General features: G+C 37.7%; 2 protein-coding genes across 4 annotated transcripts in view; one reads left to right on the top strand and one right to left on the bottom strand.

Annotated features, from left to right (window-relative positions):
• KIZ (kizuna centrosomal protein) overlaps positions 1–20,470 on the bottom strand; it is a 226,783-nt gene that overhangs the window by 30,987 nt on the left and 175,326 nt on the right. The window lies entirely within an intron of this gene.
• LOC118618162 (60S ribosomal protein L37a-like) lies at positions 8,412–8,719 on the top strand. Its single transcript, XM_036244187.1, has one exon. It carries the CDS (start codon positions 8,412–8,414, stop codon positions 8,685–8,687), a length of 276 nt encoding a protein of 91 aa, XP_036100080.1. The 3' UTR covers positions 8,688–8,719.

Raw genomic sequence — 20,470 nt, 5'->3', positions numbered from 1 at the left:
ACCAATAGACATATGAAAAGATGCCCAACATCACTAATCACCAGAGAAATGCAAATTAAAACCACAATGAGATATCACCTCCCACTTGTCAGAATGGCTATATTCAATAAATCAACAAACAACAAGTGGTATGAAGAAAAGAGAGCCCTCATTCAGAGTTAGTGGGATTGCAAATAGGCGTAGCCACTATGGAAAACAGTACAGGGAACCTCAAAAAAAAAAAATACACACACACACACACACACACACACACACACACACACACAAAACTGCCTTATGATCCAGCAATACAACTTCTGGGTATTTATCTGAAGAAATCCAAAACACTAATTTGAAAAGATATATGCACCCTTTGTTCACTGCAGCATTGTTAACAATAGCCAATATATGGAAACAACCTAAGTACCCATCAATAGATGATTGGATAAAGAAGATGCAATACATGTATACAGTGCAATATTACTTGCCATGAAAAAAAATGAAATCTTACTTTTTGTGACAACATGGATGGACCTTGAGGGTATTATGCTAAATTAAATGTCAGATAAAAAAAGACAAATATCATATGATTTCACTTTTATGTGGAATCTTAAAAACAAAATAAATCAACCAACAAAACAGAAACAGACTCATAGATACAGAGAACAAACCAAGAGTTGCCAGATTGGAGGGGAGTTGAGGGTTGGGTGACAAAGGTGAAGAGTTAAGAAGTACAAACTGGTACTCAAAAAATAGTTATGGAGATGTAAAGTACAGCATAGGAAATATAATCAATAATATTATAATAACTATGTATAGTGCCAGGTGGGTACTAGACTTATTGGGGAGATTATTTTGTAAATTATATAAATGTTTAACCACTATGTGGTATACCTGAAACTAATATAAAATGTCAACTGCAATTGAGAAAAAAAATTCATGACCACCCAGAACCTCAGAATGTGACTTTATATAGGTTCTTTGTAGATATAATTAAGACTGTCAAAATGAAATCATCCTAGATTTTTCGTGGGCTCTAAATCCAATGATTAGTGTCCTGAGAGAAAAAGGAGTGGACCAGCAGACATAGAAAAGAAGGTTATGGCCCTGGCTGGTTTGGCTCAGCTGTTAGAGCAGTGGCCTGCGGTCCAGAGAGAGCCGGGTTCAGTTCCCGCTAAGGGCATGTACCTTGGTTGCAGTTTGTCCCGGGCCCTGGTTGGGTCATGCGGGTGGCAGCCACTCGATGTGTCCCTTTCACGTCAATGTTTCTCTCTCTCTCGCTCTCTCCCTCCCTCCCTCCCACTCTATCTGAACAAAAAATGGAAAAATGTCCTCGAGTGAGGATAAAAAAGAAAAGAAAAGGTTATGTAGAGATGGAGTTAGAGATTGGAGTTATCCTGACACAAACTAGGACCTACCAGGAGCTAAAACAGGTAAGAAAGGATTCTCCTCTGAAGCCTTCAGAAGGAGCACAGTATTGCTGAAACGTTGATTTTAGACTTCTAGCATCCAGAATTGTGAGAGAATACATTTTTGTTGTTATCAGTTTGTCATAAAAGCCCTAGGAAAAAATTAATTAAATCCTCTGTGTTCATGGGTTTTATATCCATGGACTGAACCAACTGCAGACAAAAAAAAATTTTTTTAATCCCAGAAAGGCCCTACTGGTGTGGCTCAGTGAACTGAGCATCGTGCTATGGACTGAGAAGTCCTGGTTCAATTCTAGGTCAGGGTACATGCCCAGGTTGCAGACTCGATCCCCAGCAGGGGACATGCAGGAGGCAACCAATCAATGTATCTCTCTCACATCTATGTTTCTATCTCTCTCTCCCTTCTTCTCACTCTAAAAAAAATCAATAAAAACATATATTTTTTTTAAATCCCAGAAAGTTCCAAAAAGCAAAACTTGAATTTGCCACTATACTAGATCCGAGCACTACACTAAATCCATGCAAATAAAGTGATATGTTGGCATATCCTCCTGTAGCCAATATGAAAATGTAATGCCTTTTTATATAAGGGACTCGAGCATCTGTGGATTTTGGTATACACAGCAGGGGTCGGGGATTATTAGGGAAATAGGTCCTGAAACCAGTCTCCTGAAAAGACATCAAAAAATGACTGAAATACACTCCCTGATCCCTGATTTTATTAAAATATCTAAAGCCCAACCTGTTCTCTCTCTCCACTTGAGTCTCTTGTGTAAAGTGAGGGTAATTCACAACATGACCTCCAAGGGCTCTTTCATCTTTGAGACCCCCTGCTGCATGGTTCTCAAATCTGGGGAGTCACCTGGGTTTGGTATAAAAGACTGATACCTGGCTCCTGCCCCGAGATATTCTGATATAACTAGTCAAGGGAGGAGCTGGGGCATGGGTATGTTTTAAAATTCCACACAGGATTCTACTGTGCAACCACTGAGGAGAATTCCTCTAAGCACGTAGGAGTTCATTTCCTTGAATGTAGGGGCACCCAATCAAAAGCACTAGTCAGAAAACTGCCTTTCATTCTTTATTTAGCCTTTCGTTCTTTAATAACTATGTTAAATAAACATCACCATCTTGCAACATCATAAGTGAGGAATGCTTTGTCATTGCAAGGAACAGACAGTAGGCCGAGTGGGTGAAGTTCCAGCAGCCTGGCCACTACTATAGAAACAGAGCCATGCCCTGGCCGGTTTGGCTCAGCGGTTGGAGCGTCGGCCTGCAGTACAGAGAGACCGGGTTTGGTTCCCGCTAAGGGCACGTACCTCGGTTGCAGTTTGTCCCCGGCCCTGGGTGGTCATGCGGGTGGCAGCCACTCGATGTGTCCCTTCACATTGATGTTTCTCTCTCTTCCTCTCTCTCCCTCCCACTCTATCTGAACAAAAAAATGGAAAAATGTCCTCGGGTGAGGATAAGAAAAAAAAAGAAAAAGAAACAGAGCAATGTGACCTGCCATGAACAATCCAGAAGCATATAGTGTGGTTTCTTGGTTTTATATGAGTTGAGGATCCCCTGTTCCATTTCTGGGAAGGGACAAATGGGGAACATTCTTAGTAAAGTATCAGCAGTGGAGATATCATGCAACTGTACTTACGCAGTCCAAAGTTATCACCACAGTGTTTTCTCCCAGCATAAATCTAGTTACCAATGACAGCTTGGCCACTGTATGTTTCCAGCTCTTTTCCAATTTGATGTAAAACTCAAGCAAATTGTGTTTTTGGCAAGCACTGCCCAGAACCCCAAGTGACACCCTTCAAATTTATGCTGACCTCCCGCAAAATTTTTAAATGGAGACCTTAGCATAATATTTCAGTTGCCAAAAAATATTAGTGAGAAATGCCACAGTCAGGCAACCATTTTCAACACAGCATGACCAAGAGTATTAGTGCCTAAAGAATCAGAGGCTGAATGGACATTCTTAGAGGCTAATCCTCTTGAGATAAAAGCTGAGAGCCCTCTTCGCATGGAGCTTAAGGAGATAAGTTTTGCTAGGATGGGCACGTGGGTGGGAAAAGTATTGGTGGAGTGGATGACTAAAAGAGACAGTATTTTGGCCTGAATCAACAAGCATTTAAATAAGTTCCTTTAACCCTCTCATTTTGCCCTGGCTGGTTTGGCTCAGCGGTTAAAGTGTCAGCGTGTGGTCCAGAAAGACCTGGGTTCAGTTCCCGCTAAGGGCACGTACCTCGGTTGCAGTTTGTCCCCGGACCTGGTTGGTTGTGCGGGTGACAGCCACTCAATGTGTCCCTTTCATGTCGATGTTTCTCTCTCTCTCTTCCTCTCTCTCACTCCCACTCTATCTGAACAAAAAATGTCCTCGGGTGAGGATGAAAAAAAATACTCTCATTTTTATTCATTTGTTTGACAAAGTGAGTGCCCACTCTGTGTTAGACACTGTGTTAGGTGATGGGTTTGTATGACATTTAGCATAAGCAGCATCATTTGCTAAAACTAAAATTTATTTAACTCTCAAAGGTAAATATGATTGAATACAAATAAAATTGGCAATGTTAATTGTCAGTGTAAGTAGTTCAGAGGGAGACTTTCCCTCATAATCTAGATAACCATCACTTTAATCCTGGCCTAAGTGTTTCAGGGACACTCTGACCTGAATATCCTACTATCAGCATGTGGTCTCAGGCCTACGTGAACTCAGATTTGCCCCTCTTTATACCAAAAGGTATTGTACCAATCCATACTAAGAAATCCCTGCAACCTTCCACCTCTGTAGGTCTAACACAAGCGAAAGGAAAGTAGGACTGTCAGTGTTCATCACTGCTCTCAAAAGCATCCTTGCAGAGTTCATCTTCTGTTACAGTACATACTGATATTTAATCGACCCAGGCATCCTGATGTAGTCACTTCTTTTATAAAATGAAAGAAGCAGGGTGGTGGAACAGAAGGAGTCCAGGCCTTAAATCCTGAAGTTTGGGTTTTAGTCAAGATCCAACACACTATCTATGTCCTTGATCAGTACTCAACCTTTCCAAGTTTCTGTTTGACTGCCTACAGAATGTTACTAATATTTACCCCATGGGGCTATTGTGAAGATTAGAGAAAACAGATGCTTAGTAAGTCTTTTGTTGTCCCTGGTATACCCAGTAAAGGTGAATACTACATGCAAATGATATACTATTTACTATATATAGAAAACTACATATTCATATATATAAATATTAACCTTTGACTTCTACCTGAATTCTTTAGTGTGAATAACTAGACTACTAAAAGGGGTAGACTATGTTAGCAACAAATCACAGGCTATGAGAATACTTATTCTGGTCATGTGTATGGGTGTGTGTATAGGCAGGTTTCTATGTACACTTTAGCACAGATTACAGGAGCTTGAGTTATGAAATTCACTGTCCATAATGATGATTAACAAAGCAGATGCCTTCCACATGATAGCAAACTCTTAAGGATGAGCCCCCTCTTCCAAAAAGACCTATGATTGGGGGTAATAAACAAATAAAAGGAAACAGAGAAATGAGAATGTTGGGACATTTGATTTCTGTAAAATGGAGAATCACAGTCTCTTAGCATTAGAAAGTAGGTCAGAGTTCCCAGAAATGAGAAGTCCTTCCACATTGCCCACCTAGAGAGCAGGTTTCTGCCATGAATCAATCACCCAGCACAGAATATCACAGCTGGAGCCAGAAAGTTTTTGTTATTGAGCTGTGAATTCCTTCCCTGAAACACTCACAAACAGGGTCTCTCCTAAGTTACATTCTATAATTATGCTCGATTAATGTTCTGCCTTGTACATGGCAGCTCTGCAAGTATTTAAAGATAGCATCTGTGCCCTTCTCAGGTTAAACTTCCCCAGGATCCTCATTGCTCTGAAAATGATATAACATCAGAGCTTCCCATCCATTCTGCCCAAACTCCTGGTGGCCTGCTCTGGGTTTCACCTATGCTTCTTTCTTTACTATATCCTTCTGAGATGGCTGCAAAGCAAATCAGTTCACACAGAAGGATCCACACTGAAGAAGACCGCTTCTGAATCATTGAAAGGCACTACTCTAATCAGCTGATCATCAATTCAGGGAGCAGCTTTAACAAATAACTTTTAATCATAACATCATCTGGGTTTAGTTACACTACTGTAGCCCAAAATGTCATTATTAAGCAATCTTATCCACAAGGGAGGTTCCCACAAAAAGGAACCACAGGAAAATGTTGATAATAATTTTAGTGTATTGAGAAAACTGGGGCCCTCATTAGACTTAAGGTTTTAAAAAATGTTCCACATGTATGTGTATATATTTCCCCAAATGTGTTCCATAGAACATTAATTCTGTGGCTGTTTATAGGAAGTATTCCATTTTCAAATAGAAGGTAAATTATTTGATTCTAGGTTCACCCTCTCAAACAGTTCATTTACTGAAATCTTCTAAAAGTCTTCAACATACTCTTGTGCATTGTGCATGATGCAGAGGGAGAAAGACCAGACAGGGTTTAGCCACAAGATATGCATTCCTTGCAGTATCTCCTGGGAGGAGCATTATACAGAGCACATTTAGGGAAATACTGTATCAGATCATCAACCTTGTAAGGCAGCATACCAGGGGAGGACTATCACCTGGTGATCAGGAACTACAATGCTTTCACCTGTGTGCATGTATGGCAGAAATAGCTGGGCCTTGACCAGAAAGAGTCCCAGGAGTGACTCTGTCAGCTTTTTGTGCCTATTCTCTAAGGGTTTCTTCATGGGACTAATTAGAATTTCCAAAAGTAGCATGAAACCTTCTTCAAGCTTTTTTATTTTTGGTAAGTAAACATCTTCTGGATTCAAATCATCAGTTGAGTTCTCCAGTGGGAATTTCTTGCAGAAACTAATTTAGTGGTACCATCAGGAAGTGTGGCCCATGAGGAATAATGACAGCACTGCAACTCAAGAAGGCAAGCAGCTGTCAGAAAAACAAGATGGTAGTATCCAGGCACTCTTCCAGAACTCATCTCAGGCTTACTCTTTTTGTGGTACTGCATCCCCATCACCACTGCTTCTTTTCCATCTTGAATTTGCTTTGTAAGGTTCCTTTTAACTAGATGTCACTGGGTTGAAATGCTGGTGATTGTGGGGCATGTGCTTAAGACCAGTACTACTACTAGCATTTACATAAATATTATTAGAAGTCACAGCTAACATGTATGAGTGTCTAGTACAAGCTTGGTACTTTCACACAAATGACTTCTTTTCAATTTTAAGAAAATCTTTCCAGGTACTATGTATGCCTCCTTTTCTAGCACAGAGACTCAGAGTAGTGGAGGAATGAGCAGGAAGTAAAAAGCAGACATTGATGATTGATGCCAAAGCCCAGGCTCAGCACAGAGACTCCGAGTAGTGGAGGAATGAGCAGGAAGTAAGAAGCAGACACTGCTGATTGATGCCAAAGCCCAGCTCAAGTGCCACATCTCCTCAACTCCCGGAAGAAAGCCTCTGGGCTATTCCTTTTCTTAGAAATATTTTAGAAGAAATTCAGCCCATACAAATAGAAAAGTCTCAACAGAACTATTATAAATGGGGAGGCAGAATTTATCTTAAATCAAACTATATACTTGCCTTACTTCACCAAAGACCAAATCTCTAAATAATTATGAAAAAAGATACAAAGATATAATGAAGAGATTATGGTCAAGAATTTAGAGATTAAAGGAGCTTCAATGACAGACAAAAACAGTAAAAGTGGAAGCCCTGAAACATGAACTTCATGGGAAATCCAGTGCATGGGAGAAAGAAATAAAGAAGAGTGTGGTGGCAAGGACAGAATGGCAATGCTTGGACAAAGTAAATGGCTTTGTAGGGATTTTTTTCCAGGTCTCCCAAGCTAATTTAAGTCTAATATTCTGGTATACAATATGCACAAATCCCCATTTAAAACAATTGCCAACTGCCATCCACACACAAAACAATAATAAAGGCTCTGTACTAGTCTTCAGAGAGAGTGGCATCATGGTACTAGGATTAACTTCTGTGACCCCACATAACCTGCTCCCAGATGAGTACTGCACCTGTACAACAGCTTGATGTGGTCAGGGTTGAGCCTCATAGTTAGCCAGGCTAAAAGGAAATCCCATGCACAAACAGGATAACAACAATCAAAACCCAATTACAACAAGAGAGCCAAAATAACTCATAAAAGGGACACTCCTAGAACATCCAGCTCTGTATTTCAGGAAGACTGCATCACTAGGTCACACAAGACTTTTACTACAAAAGGCTGCCCCATGAAGACTGGGAGTCATAGCTATTCTATCTAATACATAGAAACAAACACAAAGAGACAAAAATGAGGTGAAAAAGAAATATTCCCAAAATGAAAGAAAATGAGGAAGCTCCAGGAATAGAGCTAAATGAAATGGAGGTAAGAAATTATCAGACATAGAGTATAGAGTAATGGTTATAAAGATGCTCAAGGAACTTAGTGAGAACTAGAAGGAACTTAATGGGAACTACAAGGAAGTTAGTGGAAACTACATCAGCATGAAAAAACAAAACAAAAAACAACCACGAACAAGACCCAATCAGAAATGACAAATACTATATCTGACATAAAAAACACAGGAAAGAAGTAAAGGTATGCTTGAGAAAGCAAAGTATCGAATCAGCAATTTGGAAGACAAGATAAAAACATTCAATTAGAGCAGCATAAAGACAAACATGGTGAAAAAGCACAAAGAGTTTAAAGGAAATCTGGGACAATAAGAAATAGAAAAACATCCACATCATAAGGATACCAGATGGAAAAGAAAGTGAGCAAGGAACCAAGAATCTGTTTGAAGAAATGATGACAGAAAATATCATTAACATGATGAATAAAAAAGTCACACAGGTTCAGGAAGCATACAGAGTCCCAATCAAGATTAACACAAAGAAACACACATCAAAACACATCATAATTTAAATGGCAAACATTGCTCTTGGGTTCGAACCCAGGCAGTGGCAACATGGCTAAATGCAAGAAGGTCGGAATCGTTGGTAAATACGGAACCCGTTATGGCGCCTCCCTCGGGAAAATGGTGAAGAAAACTGAAATCAGCCAGCATGCCAAGTACACTTGCTCCTTCTGTGGCAAAACCAAGATGAAGAAACAGGCAGTGGAGATCTGGCACTGTGGTTCCTGCATGAAGACAATCGCTGGTGGCGCCTGGACCCACAACACCACTTCTGCCGTCACTGTCAAGTCTGCCATCAGAAGACTGAAGGAACTGAAAGACCAGTAGAAGCTCCACAGTTTGAAACATTGCTAGCCTATAATAAATCGGTTAATTTATATAACAACAACAAAACAAATAAATAAAAAATGGCAAACATTAAAGACAAAAAGAATCTTAAGGGCAGTAAGAGAGAGTGTCAGTTACCTACAAGGGAGTTCCCATAAAGTTGTCAGCTAATTTCTTAACAGAAATACTATAGGTCAGAAGGGAATGACATAAAGTATTCAATGTAATGAAAAGCAAACATCTGAGAACAAGATTACTCTATCCAACAATTCTATAATTCAGAATTGATGGTGAAATAAAGAGCTTCCCAGACAAAAAGAGGCCAAAGGAGTTTATTACCTCCAATCCAGCATTGCAAAAATTACTAAAGGGAGACAAAATGTATATATATATAGAGAGAGGAACATAGGCAAAAAGAATAAAAACTGTAATAAATAAGTACCTATCAATAATGACCTTAAATAGGAACAAATTAAACGCTCCAATCAAAAAGCATAGGGTAACAACAACAAAAAAATGGATAAGGAAACATGATGCATATATATACTGTCTACAAGAGACTCACTTCAAACAAAAGACTCTCACCAGATGAAACTGAATGGATGGAAAAATATATTCCATGTAAATAAAAACAATCAAAAAAGTGGGGGTAACAATACATATATCTGACACAATAGACTTTAAAACACAGGCCATAATGAGACAAAGAAGGTAACTACATAATACTAAAAAGATCCATCCAATAAGAAGATTTAAATCTGGCCCTGGCCGGTTTGGCTCAGTGGTTAGAGCGTCGGACTGCAGTCCGGAGAGACCCGGGTTCGGTTCCCGCTAAGGGCATGTACCTTGGTTGCAGTTTGTCCCCAGCCCTGGTTGGGTCGTGTGGGTGGCAACCACTCGATGTGTCGCTTTCACGTCGATGTTTCTCTCTCTCTCTCTCCCTCTCACTCTATCTGAACAAAATATCGAAAAATGTCCTCGGATGAGGATAAAAAAAAAAAAAAGAAGATTTAAATCTGGTAAACACATATGTACGTAATATAGGAGCACCTAAATATATTAAAAAACACCTGGAGGAATTTAAGGGAGAGATAGAAAGCAATACAATCATAGTAGCAAACATTAATACCCCACTGACATCACTGGATAGATCTTCCAGACAAAAAAATTAAACATGGACACAGTGACCTTAAATGACACACTAGATCAGGTGGATTTAACTGATATTTACAGAACATTTCATCTCAAAGAGGCAGAATATACATTCTTCTCAAATGCACATGGAACATTCCAACAGATAGATGACATTTTAGGACACAAAATAAGTCTCTATAAGTTCAAGAACACTGAAATCATAGCAAGCATCTTCTTGGATCACAAACTAACTATCAACTGAATTAAAAAAACCCTCGCCCTGGCCGGTTTGGCTCAGCGGTTAGAGCGTCAGCCTGAGGTCCGGAGAGACCCGGGTTCGGTTCCCGCTAAGGGCGCGTGCCTCAGTTGCAGTTTGTCCCCGGCCCTGGTTGGTCGTGCGGGTGGCAGCCACTCGATGTGTCCCTTCACATCGATGTTTCTCTCTCTCTCTCTCTCTTCCTCTCTCTCCCTCCCGTTCTATCTGAACAAAAAATGGAAAAATGTCCTCTGGTGAGGATTAAAAAAAAAAACAAAAAAAAAACCCCTCAAAAACATTCAACACCTAGAGACTAAGTAGCATGTCATTAAACAATGAATGGGTTACCAATGAGATCAAGGAAGAAATTACAAAATCCTGGAAACAAATAAAAATGAACACACAACAACCAAAAATCTACAGGATACAGCAAAAGGACTCCAGAAAGGGACGTCCATAGCATTATAGGACTACCTCAAGAAACAGGACAAAACTCAAATAAACAATCTACCCCTATAACTTAAAATATAAGAATGAGAACAAAAAGAAAAGCCCAAAGTAAAAGGAGGAAATAATAAAGATCAGAGTAAAAATAAATGACAGAGAGACTGAAAAAACCAACACAAAAGATCAATAAAATCAAGAGCTGGTTCTTTAAAAAGTTAAACAAGATTGATGAACCTTTAGCCAGGTACATTAAGAAACAAAGAAAGAGAGAGCCCAAATAAATAAAATAAAAAATGAGAGGGGTGAAGACACCACAGAAATTGTAAGAACACACCTATGAACAACTATATGCCAAGAAACTGGACAACCAGGGTGAAATAGAGAAATTCCTGGAAAAATACAATCTTCCTAAACTCAATCAGGAAGAATCAGAATACCTGAATAGGCTAATAGCAATTAATATAATTGAAGCAGTAATAATAATAATAACAATAATAATAATAAAAACTCCCAGCAAACAAATGCCCTGGACCAGATGGATTCACAGGCCAGTTTTACCAAATACTCAAAGAAGAACTAATACCTATCCTCAAAATCGTCCAAAAAGTTCAAGAGGAGAAAAGACTTTTTAGCTCTTTTTATGAGGCAAGCATTATCTTTATTTTAAAACTAGACAAAGACACTACAAAGAAAATTACAGGCCAATATCACTGATGAACATAGATGTTAAAATCCTCAAGAAAATACTAGTAAATCTGGTCCCACAATACATTAAAAAAATCATACACTATGACCAAGGGGATTTATTCAGGGGATGCAAAACAGGTAAAATATTCACAAAGCAATAAATGTGATATACCACATAAACAAACTGAAGAATAAAAATCACATGATCATATCAATAGATGCAGAGAAAGCTTCTACAAAATCCAATACCCAATTTTGATAAAAACTCTCAGCAATGTGGGAGTAAAGGGAACATATCTAAACATAATAAAGGCCATATATGACAAATCTATAGCCAACATCATACTCAATGAGAAAAACTAAAAGCATTTCCCTTAAAAACAGGAACATGACAGGGATATCTGCTTTCACCACTTTTATATGACTTAGTACTGGAAATCCTAGTCACAGTGATCAGACATGCAGAAAAAATAAAAGGCATTCAAATTGGAAAGGAGGAAGTAAAACTCAATACTCACAGATGACAAGATACTGTCATCTAGAAATGCTAGCATTTCTATGTACATAGAAAACACTAAAAACTCTACCCAAACACTACTAGATTTAATAAATGAATTTGGCAAAGTAGCAGGATACAAAATTAACTTCCAGATTTGATGGCATTTTTATACACCAATAATGAAAGAGAAACTAAATAGCAATCCCATTTACCAATGGAATCAACTACAAAAAAGATACCTAGAAATAAACTTAATCAAGGAGGTAAGTAAAAACCTGTACTCAGGAAACTACAGGACTTGAAAAAGGAAATAGAGGAAGATACAAGAAAGTAGAAGTATATACTGTCCTCAAGGTTTGGAAGAATGAACATCATTAAAATGTCTCCATACTACCCAAAGCAATTTACAAATTCAATGCAATCCCTATTAAAATACCTACAGTAGCCCTGGCGGGTTTGACTCAGCGGTTGGAGCGTTGGCCTGCAGACCAGAAAGTCCCGGGTTCGGTTCCCGCTAGGGGCACATACCCAAAAAATAAAAAAATAAAAAAATAAAATATCTACAGTATATTTCACAGATCTAGAACAAATACCTCAAAAGTTTATATGAAACCATAAAAGACCCCAAATACCTGCAGCAATCTTGAGAAAGAAGAACAAACTCAGAGGGATCACACTACCTGATATCAAACTATACTAAAAAACCATTGTAATAAAAACAGCCTGGTACTGGCACAAGAACAGACATATAGACAAGTGCAACGGAATAGAGACTACAGTAATTGATCCACACCGGTATGGTAAATTAATACTTGACAAAGAAGGTAAGAGCATACAATGGATTCTCTTCAATAAATGGTGCTGGGAAAACTGGACAGGTACATAAAACAATAAATAAAATTAGAGTAAATTCTACTTTTAAAATAGTTACTGAAACTGGTAAAAATTGCTGTGGACTGAATGGAAGCTACACAGACCATCTATCAGGACCAAACTAGAATTACAACTAAAATAAAGATAAATCATAGGGAAAAACCAACAAGCAGCTGAAGAGAACCTGCATAACCAGGGACAGAAAGAGGACACAAAATAGAGCCTGGTAGGAACTGCAGAGGCATGAGACAGGGTGGGCTGGGAGCCCATGGACAGCAGCTGAGGGCTGTTTAGGGTATGAGCATTTCCCTCGAGGTTAAAATCTCAAGCCAGCTCCACTGTGCAGAGGGCCAGGACAGAACACTAACTTAGCTACAGTCACTCACCTTGGATGCCAGCAAAGGGAGGGCAAACTGAACTGGAAATGTGTGGAGGGATTAGGAGTGTGGAGAGCTGGGAGTACATCAGGAGTTCTGTGCTAAATCCCATCATAGGACAGTAGCCATTTTACTCAAAGAGCCCCATCCCAGAGCCCCAGGGAAAAGTAACAGACCCTCCCTCAAGAACTTACCACCTGGCCAGGGGAGAGAAATGCAAATTGAGGTTCATTAACAGCCAGCGAGCATCTGCTCCACCTGCTGAAAATCCTCTTAGCCTGAAAACCTGAGGGATTGTTTGATTCATCTGAGGGCTACAACCCAGGGCTCATCAAGTAACTGAGACAAACAGCTAGCAGGCAAAAGCTAGAGGACAACTGAAACTTTGATTGGCCTGCAAATCTACACTGGAAAGTGAGACTTGAAAGTGGTGTTTAACATTGGTACTTCCACACTAATCCAAACACAGTAGAGGGAGCCACAATCAGTGGAAACTAAAACATACAAAGAAAAAAAACCAAAACAACAAATCCCAAATGAAAGAACAAGATAATTCTACAGAAGAAGAGATAAATGAAATGCAATTAAGCAAGTTATCAGAGATAGAGTTCAGAGTGATGATAATGAGGAAGCTCAACAGCATAAGATATAGAAACGATCAGAATCAATGAATTGGAAATAAAAAACTACCGAGCAGAAATAAAGAACACATTGGAAGGAATAACCAGCAGAGTAGAGGAAGCCAAGGATCCGATCAATGAATTAGAAGATGGAGTAGAAAAAAAATCACACAATCAGAAAACCAAAAAGAAAAAACAGTTAAAAAAACAGGAAGACAGCTTAAGAAAACTGTTGGACAATATGAAATGTTATAACATCCACATCTTAGGAGAGTCAGAAAAAGAAGAAAATGGGCAAAGATTTGAGAATATATTTGAAGCCCTGGCAGGTTTGGCTCAGCAGTTAGAGCGTCGGCCTGCGGTCCAGAGAATATATTTGAAGAAACAGTGGCAGAAAACTTCCCTAACTTGGTGAAGAAAAAAGGCATACAAGTTCAAGAGGCACTGAGAGACTCAAATAAGAAGAACCCAAACAGGCTCACACCAAGAAACATAATAATTAAAATGCCAAAAAATTAAAGACAAAGAGAGACTCCTAAAGGCAGGAAGAGATAAGGAACAGGTGACCTATAAAGTAACTTCCATAAGGTTAACAGCTGACGTTTCAACAGAAACATTACAGGCCAGAAAGGAATGACATGAAGTAATCAAACTAATGAAAAACAAGGATCTGAATCTAAGACTACTCTATCCAGCAAGGCTATCATTCAAAATAGAAGGTGAAATAAATAATTTTCCAGACAAAAACAAACAAACAAAAGGCTAAGAAAATATATTAGCAACAAACGAGCACTAAAAGAAATGGTAAAAGGACTGCTGTAATTAGCTAAAAACAACAACAACAACAACAAAAAACAGTAAGAGAAACATAACAATAATAAATAAAACTGACAATAAATAAGTACATATCAATAATAACCCTAAACATAAATGGATTAAATGTTGCAATCAAAAGACACAGAGTAACTGAATGGATAAGAAAGCATGACTTATATATATGATGTTTACAAGAGACTTACCTCACAACAAAAGACTCATATAGCTGTTAAAAGTGAAGAGATGAAAAAAAATTTCCAAGCAAATGGAAAGAAAAAAAAGATGGGGTAGCAATACTCACATCTGATAAAGTAGACTTCAAAATAAAGATGATAATTAAAGACAAAGAAGGCCACTATGTAATATTGAAAGGATCTATCCAACAGAAGCACATAATCTTATGCTTCTGTTGGACAGATCCCAATATTAGGGGCACCAAACTTCTGGAGGATTTCAAAGAAGAAATCAAGAGTTATACTGTAATTGCAGGGGACTTCAACACCCTGCTGAAATCACTGGATAAATAGATATTCTAAGACAAACATTAGCAAGGAAACAGTGACTAAATAATGCACTAGATCAAATGAATTCAATAGGTATCTACAGAGACTCACAACCCAAAATTAAAGAATTCACATTCTTCTCAAGTGCACATGGGTCATTCTCAAAGATAGACATAATGTTAGGATACAAACTAAATCTCTACAAACTCAAGAAGACTGAAATCATATCAAGCATCTTCTCAGATCACAATGGCATGTAACTAGAAATGAATTACAATGAAAACACTAAAAACATTCAAACAAGGGAAGGCTAAATACCATGTTATTAAACAATAAAGAGGTTACCAAAGAGATCAAGGAAGAAATTAAAAACTTCCTGGAAACCAACAAAAATGAACACACAACAACACAAAATCTATGGAAACGCAGCAAAAGCAGTCTAAAGAGGGAAGTTCATTGCACTACAGGCCTACCTCAAGAAACAAAAAAAATTTCTCATTGACTATCTAACCACACAACTTAAATAACTAGAATGTAAACAAAAAGAAAACCCCAGAGCAAGTAAAAGGAAAGAAATAGCAAAGATCAGAGCAGAAATAAATGTCATAGAGACAAAAAACAAAACAAAAACAAAAAACAATTCAAAAGATCAATGAAACAAAGAGCTGGTTCTTTGAAAAGATAAACAAGATTGCTGGACCCTTAGCCAGACTCACCTAGAAACAAAGAGAGAACCCAGATACACAAAATCAGAAATGAAAGACAAGAAGTAACAACTGACACCACAGAAATACAAAAGATCTTTAACAAACACTATGAATAATTATATGGCAACAAATTGGACAATCTAAGAAAAATGGACAAATTTCTAGAAACACATAGTCTCCCAAAACTGAACCAGGAAGAGATAGAAAACTTGAACATACCAATAACAACTAAGGAAATTGAAGATGTAATCAAGACTCTTTCAGCAAACAAAAGCCCAGACATTGACAGCTTTACAGGGGAATTTAACAGAACATTCAAAGAACTAACACCCATTCTCCTCAAACTATTCCAAAAAATTCAAGAAGAAGGAAGACCTCCAAACTTGTTTTATGAGGCCAGCATAATTCTAATTCCAAAACCAGAAAAAGACACTACAAAGAAAGAAAACTACAGGCCAATATCCCTGATTAACATAGATGCCAAAATCCTTAACAAAATATTAGCAAATTGGATCCAGTGATACATTAGAAAATTTATTCACCATGACCAAGTGGGATTCATCCCAGGGATGCAAAGCTGGTACAATATTCACAAATCAATAAATGTGATATACCACATAAACAAAATAAAATATAAAACCATATAATCATATCAATAGACCTTGAAAAATCATTAGACAACATCCAGCACCCATTTCTGATAAAAACACTCAGCAATGTGGGAATAGAGGGATCATATCTTGACATAATAAAGGCCATATATGAAAAACCTACAGGCAACATCATACTCAATGGGCAAAAACTAAAAGCATTTCCCTTAAGAACAGGAAGAAGACAGGGATGCCCACTTTCACCACTCTTATTTAACAAAGTACTGGAAGTCTCAGCCACAGAAATCAGACATGAAGAAAAAAATAAAAGGGATCCAAATTGGAAAGGAGGAAGTGAAACTGTCATTATTCGCAGATGACATAATATTATACAGAGAAAATCCTAAAGACTCCATCAAAAATCTGCTAGATTGCCCTGGCCGGTTTGGCTCAGCTGTTAGAGCGTCAACCTGCAGTCCTGAGAGACCCGGGTTCGGTTCCCGCTAAGGGCACGTACCTCGGTTGCAGTTTGTCCCCGGCCCTGGTAGGTCGTGCGGGTGGCAGCCACTCAGTGTGTTCCTTTCACATCGATGTTTTTCTCTCTCTCTTTGTTCCTCTCTCTCCCTCCCACTCTACCTGAACAAAAAATGGAAAAATGTCCTCGGGTAAGGATAAAAAAACAAAACAAAAAAAACCAACAAAAATCTGCTAGATTTAATAAACAAATTTGGCAAGGTAGCAGGATACAAAATTAATGTCAAGAAATCGATGGCATTCTTATACACCAATAATGAACTCACAGAAAGAGAAACTAAAAAAAAAAAATCCCATTTACCATTGCGGCCAAAAAGTTAAGATACCTAAGAATAAACTTAACCACAGAAGTAAAGGACCTATTTACAGAAAACTACAGGACATTGAAAAAACAAACAGAGGACGATATAAAAAAAGTGGAAGCACCTACCTTGTTCATGGATTGGAAGAATTAACATCATTAAAATGTCCATACTACCAAAAGTAATCTATAGATTCAATGCAATCCTCATCAAAATACCAATCACATATTTCACAGAACAGGAACAAATACTTCAAAAGTTCACATGGAACCATAAAAGGCCCAAAATAGCCACAACAATCTTGAAAAAGAAGGACAAAGTAGGTGGGATCACATTACCAGATTTCAGGTTATACTATAAAGCCACTTTAATCAAAACAGCTTGGTACTGGCACAAGAACAGGCAGATAGATCAATGGATCAGAACAGAGAACCCAGAAATTGACCCAAGACATTATGCTCAGTTAATATTTGACAAAGGTGGCAAGAGCATACAGTGGAGTCAAGACAGTCTCTTCAATATATGGTGTTGGGAAAATTAACCAGCTATTTGCAAAAAATTAAGCTAGAACACCAACTTATACCATACACAAGAATAAACTCAAAATGGATAAAAGACTTAAATGTAACTCATGAATCCATAAAAATTCTAGAAGAAAATACAGACAACAAAATCTCAGACATCATATGCAGCAGAATTTTCACTGATACATCACCTAAGGCAACAGAAACAAAGGAGAAAATAAATACATGGGACTACATCAAACTAAAAAGCTTCTGCACAGCAAAAGAAACAACCTTCACAATGAAAGGGATCCCACTATATGGGAGATCACAATCGCCAATGATACATCAGATAAGGGGTTAATTTCCAAAATATATAGAGTGCTGATATAACTCAACAAAAGGAAGACAAGGAACCCCATTAAAAAATGGGCAGAGAACCTAAATAGACACCTCTCCAAAAAGGACATACAAATGGCGAAGAGACATATGAAGAAATGGTCAACGTCACTAATCATCAGAGAGATGCAAATTTAAACAACTATGAGGCATCACCTCGCACCTGTCAGAATGTCTGCCATCAACAAATCATCAAACAACAAATGTTGGTGAAGGTGTGGAGAAAGGGGGACCCTAGTACACTGCTGGTGGAATGCAAACTGGTGCAGCCACTGTGGAAAACACTATGGTGTTACCTCAAAAAGTTAAAAATTGAACTGTCATTTGACCCAGCGATCCCCCTTCTAGGAATGTACCCTCAGAAACCTGAAACAGCAATCAGAAAGAATATATGTACCCCTATGTTAATAGCAGCACTATTTACAATAGCTAAGGTCTGGAAACAACCCAAGTGTCCATCAGTAGATAAGTAGATAAAAAAGCTGTGGTACATGTACTCAATGAAATACTATGCAGCTGTAAGAAAGAGAGATCTCTTATCCTTTGAGATGGCATGGAGAGACCCGGAGAGTATTATGCTAAGTGAAACAAGCCAAGCAGAGAAAGACAAATATCACATGATCGCATTTATTTGTGTAATACAGTGATCTAAACAAACTGATGAACAAAATTAACATAGAGACACAGAGGTGAGGTACCAGACTGACAAGCGTCAGGGGAAGGGGCTTTGGGGGGAGGAGAGAGATAAACCACAGAACTTACATGCATGTATGCATGACCAATGAACAAAGACAACAAAGCTGGGGAAAGGGGGGGTTGGGGAGGAGGGTGTCAATAGGGGAAAAATGAGAAACATCTGTAACAAAAACAAATTAATAAAAAAAAGAAATGTGAAAGCAATTAAAAAGTCAAATTAACAGTTAGAAAAATAGTCACAGGGATGTAAAGTATAGCTTAGAAAATATAGTCAATAATATTGTAATAACTATGTATGGTGTCAGATGAATACTAGACTTATAGGGCTAATCACTCCACAAGTTATATAAATGTCTAATCACTGTGTTGTACACCTGAAATTAATGTGGTATTATATGGCAACTATAATTAAAAAATAAAATTTTTGTAAGTCCCAAAATAAGGTATGAATTTCCAGTTACAAAGTAAAAGTCACAGGGAGGTAATGAACAGCATGGTTACTAAGATTAATAATACTGTACTGCATATTTGAACTCTGTTGGGAGAGTAAATCTTAAAAGTTGTCATAACAAGAAAAAAAGTTTTATAACTGTGTGTGGTGATAGATGTTAGCTGGACTTATTGTGGTGATCATTTTGCAATGTATAGATATTGCACTGTATACCTGAAACTAACAGTGCCATAAATATATATATATTCAATAAAAATTTTTATGAGAAAATAACATTTGCAATAATTTTTGGAAGAATCATCTACCTGTAGCAAGGGATGATTGGAAAGAATTCTTAAAATACAAGTAAGAATGGGCAACAAGGCCACATCCTGGTTTCTCCCAAAAATCTTTTATACCTATAATGAACAAATTCAGAGATTATTAGATACTTATGCATTCAAAGGTAAATGAAAAAAAAAAAAAAGGTATCCAAATGACTTATTGATTATCTGTAGTTTGGGATCATCCACAATTCTATTAAAAAAATTAAAGTCCTGGCCAGTGTGGCTCAGTTGTTTGGAGCATCGTCCTGTACACTGAAAGGTGGCTGGTTTGATTCCTGGTTGGAGCACGTTTGGGAGGCAACCAATTCTCATCTTTCTTCCTCTCTCTAAAAATCTATTAAAAAATAAATAAAGAGGGAATTCTACCAGAATTTTCTCAAAATGAAGACTAAAAATGACATAAACATATAACTGGAAAATGTTTAAAAGAAAAGTAAACTTCTGTACTTTGGAATGAAATATTATCTGATGCTGAATACATACAATAATTGCTCTACCATAAACTTCTTTCTCAAAACCAGAGAAACAGGTTTAAAAAATGAATCATCATGCCATGAATTGTACTGCCATAAAAGAAAGCCCTTCTTTCCTGCATATAAGCAACAAAACTACCACATATACAGATGCATGCCTCAGTACCTCGGTGCAATGGTATATTTACTTGTATAAATATTTAAAGTTAGACCTTTGAATTTATAATGAAGTAGCACACCACTCTAAAAAATGAGGCAGTACTAAATTTAGATGTATGACAAATAGAACTTGGTTCAGAATACTAATTACTGCTGCTGATATTCTAAAACTAAAAAAAGTAATGATACTCCGATTTCATCTTAATAAGTCTAATACATGTTCAGAAAACTTAGTAGGTTTTGATGAAAGGTTATCGCTAAAATTTTTAAATTATCAGACAGGCTTTGTAACTGAGGCACAAGCAAGCTTCCTGTCTGGTACTTTTCCCCTGCTCTTATTTTAATGATACACATTCAATTATCACAGGAAAGATAAGAGTAAAATCATAAACATCTATAGTTTACTGTATAATGACTGGGTGTTCCCCAGG

This window comes from Molossus molossus, unplaced genomic scaffold, assembly GCF_014108415.1.
Source record: "Molossus molossus isolate mMolMol1 unplaced genomic scaffold, mMolMol1.p scaffold_m16_p_6, whole genome shotgun sequence".
Lineage (NCBI taxonomy): Eukaryota > Metazoa > Chordata > Mammalia > Chiroptera > Molossidae > Molossus > Molossus molossus.
The sequence above is the reverse complement of the archived record's forward strand: the minus strand, read 5'-3'. Positions and strand labels throughout refer to the sequence as shown.

Bases quoted from the DNA above. Each gene is read 5' to 3' on its own strand.
- LOC118618162 (XM_036244187.1), top strand. From the start codon at position 8,412: ATGGCTAAATGCAAGAAGGTCGGAATCGTTGGTAAATACGGAACCCGT.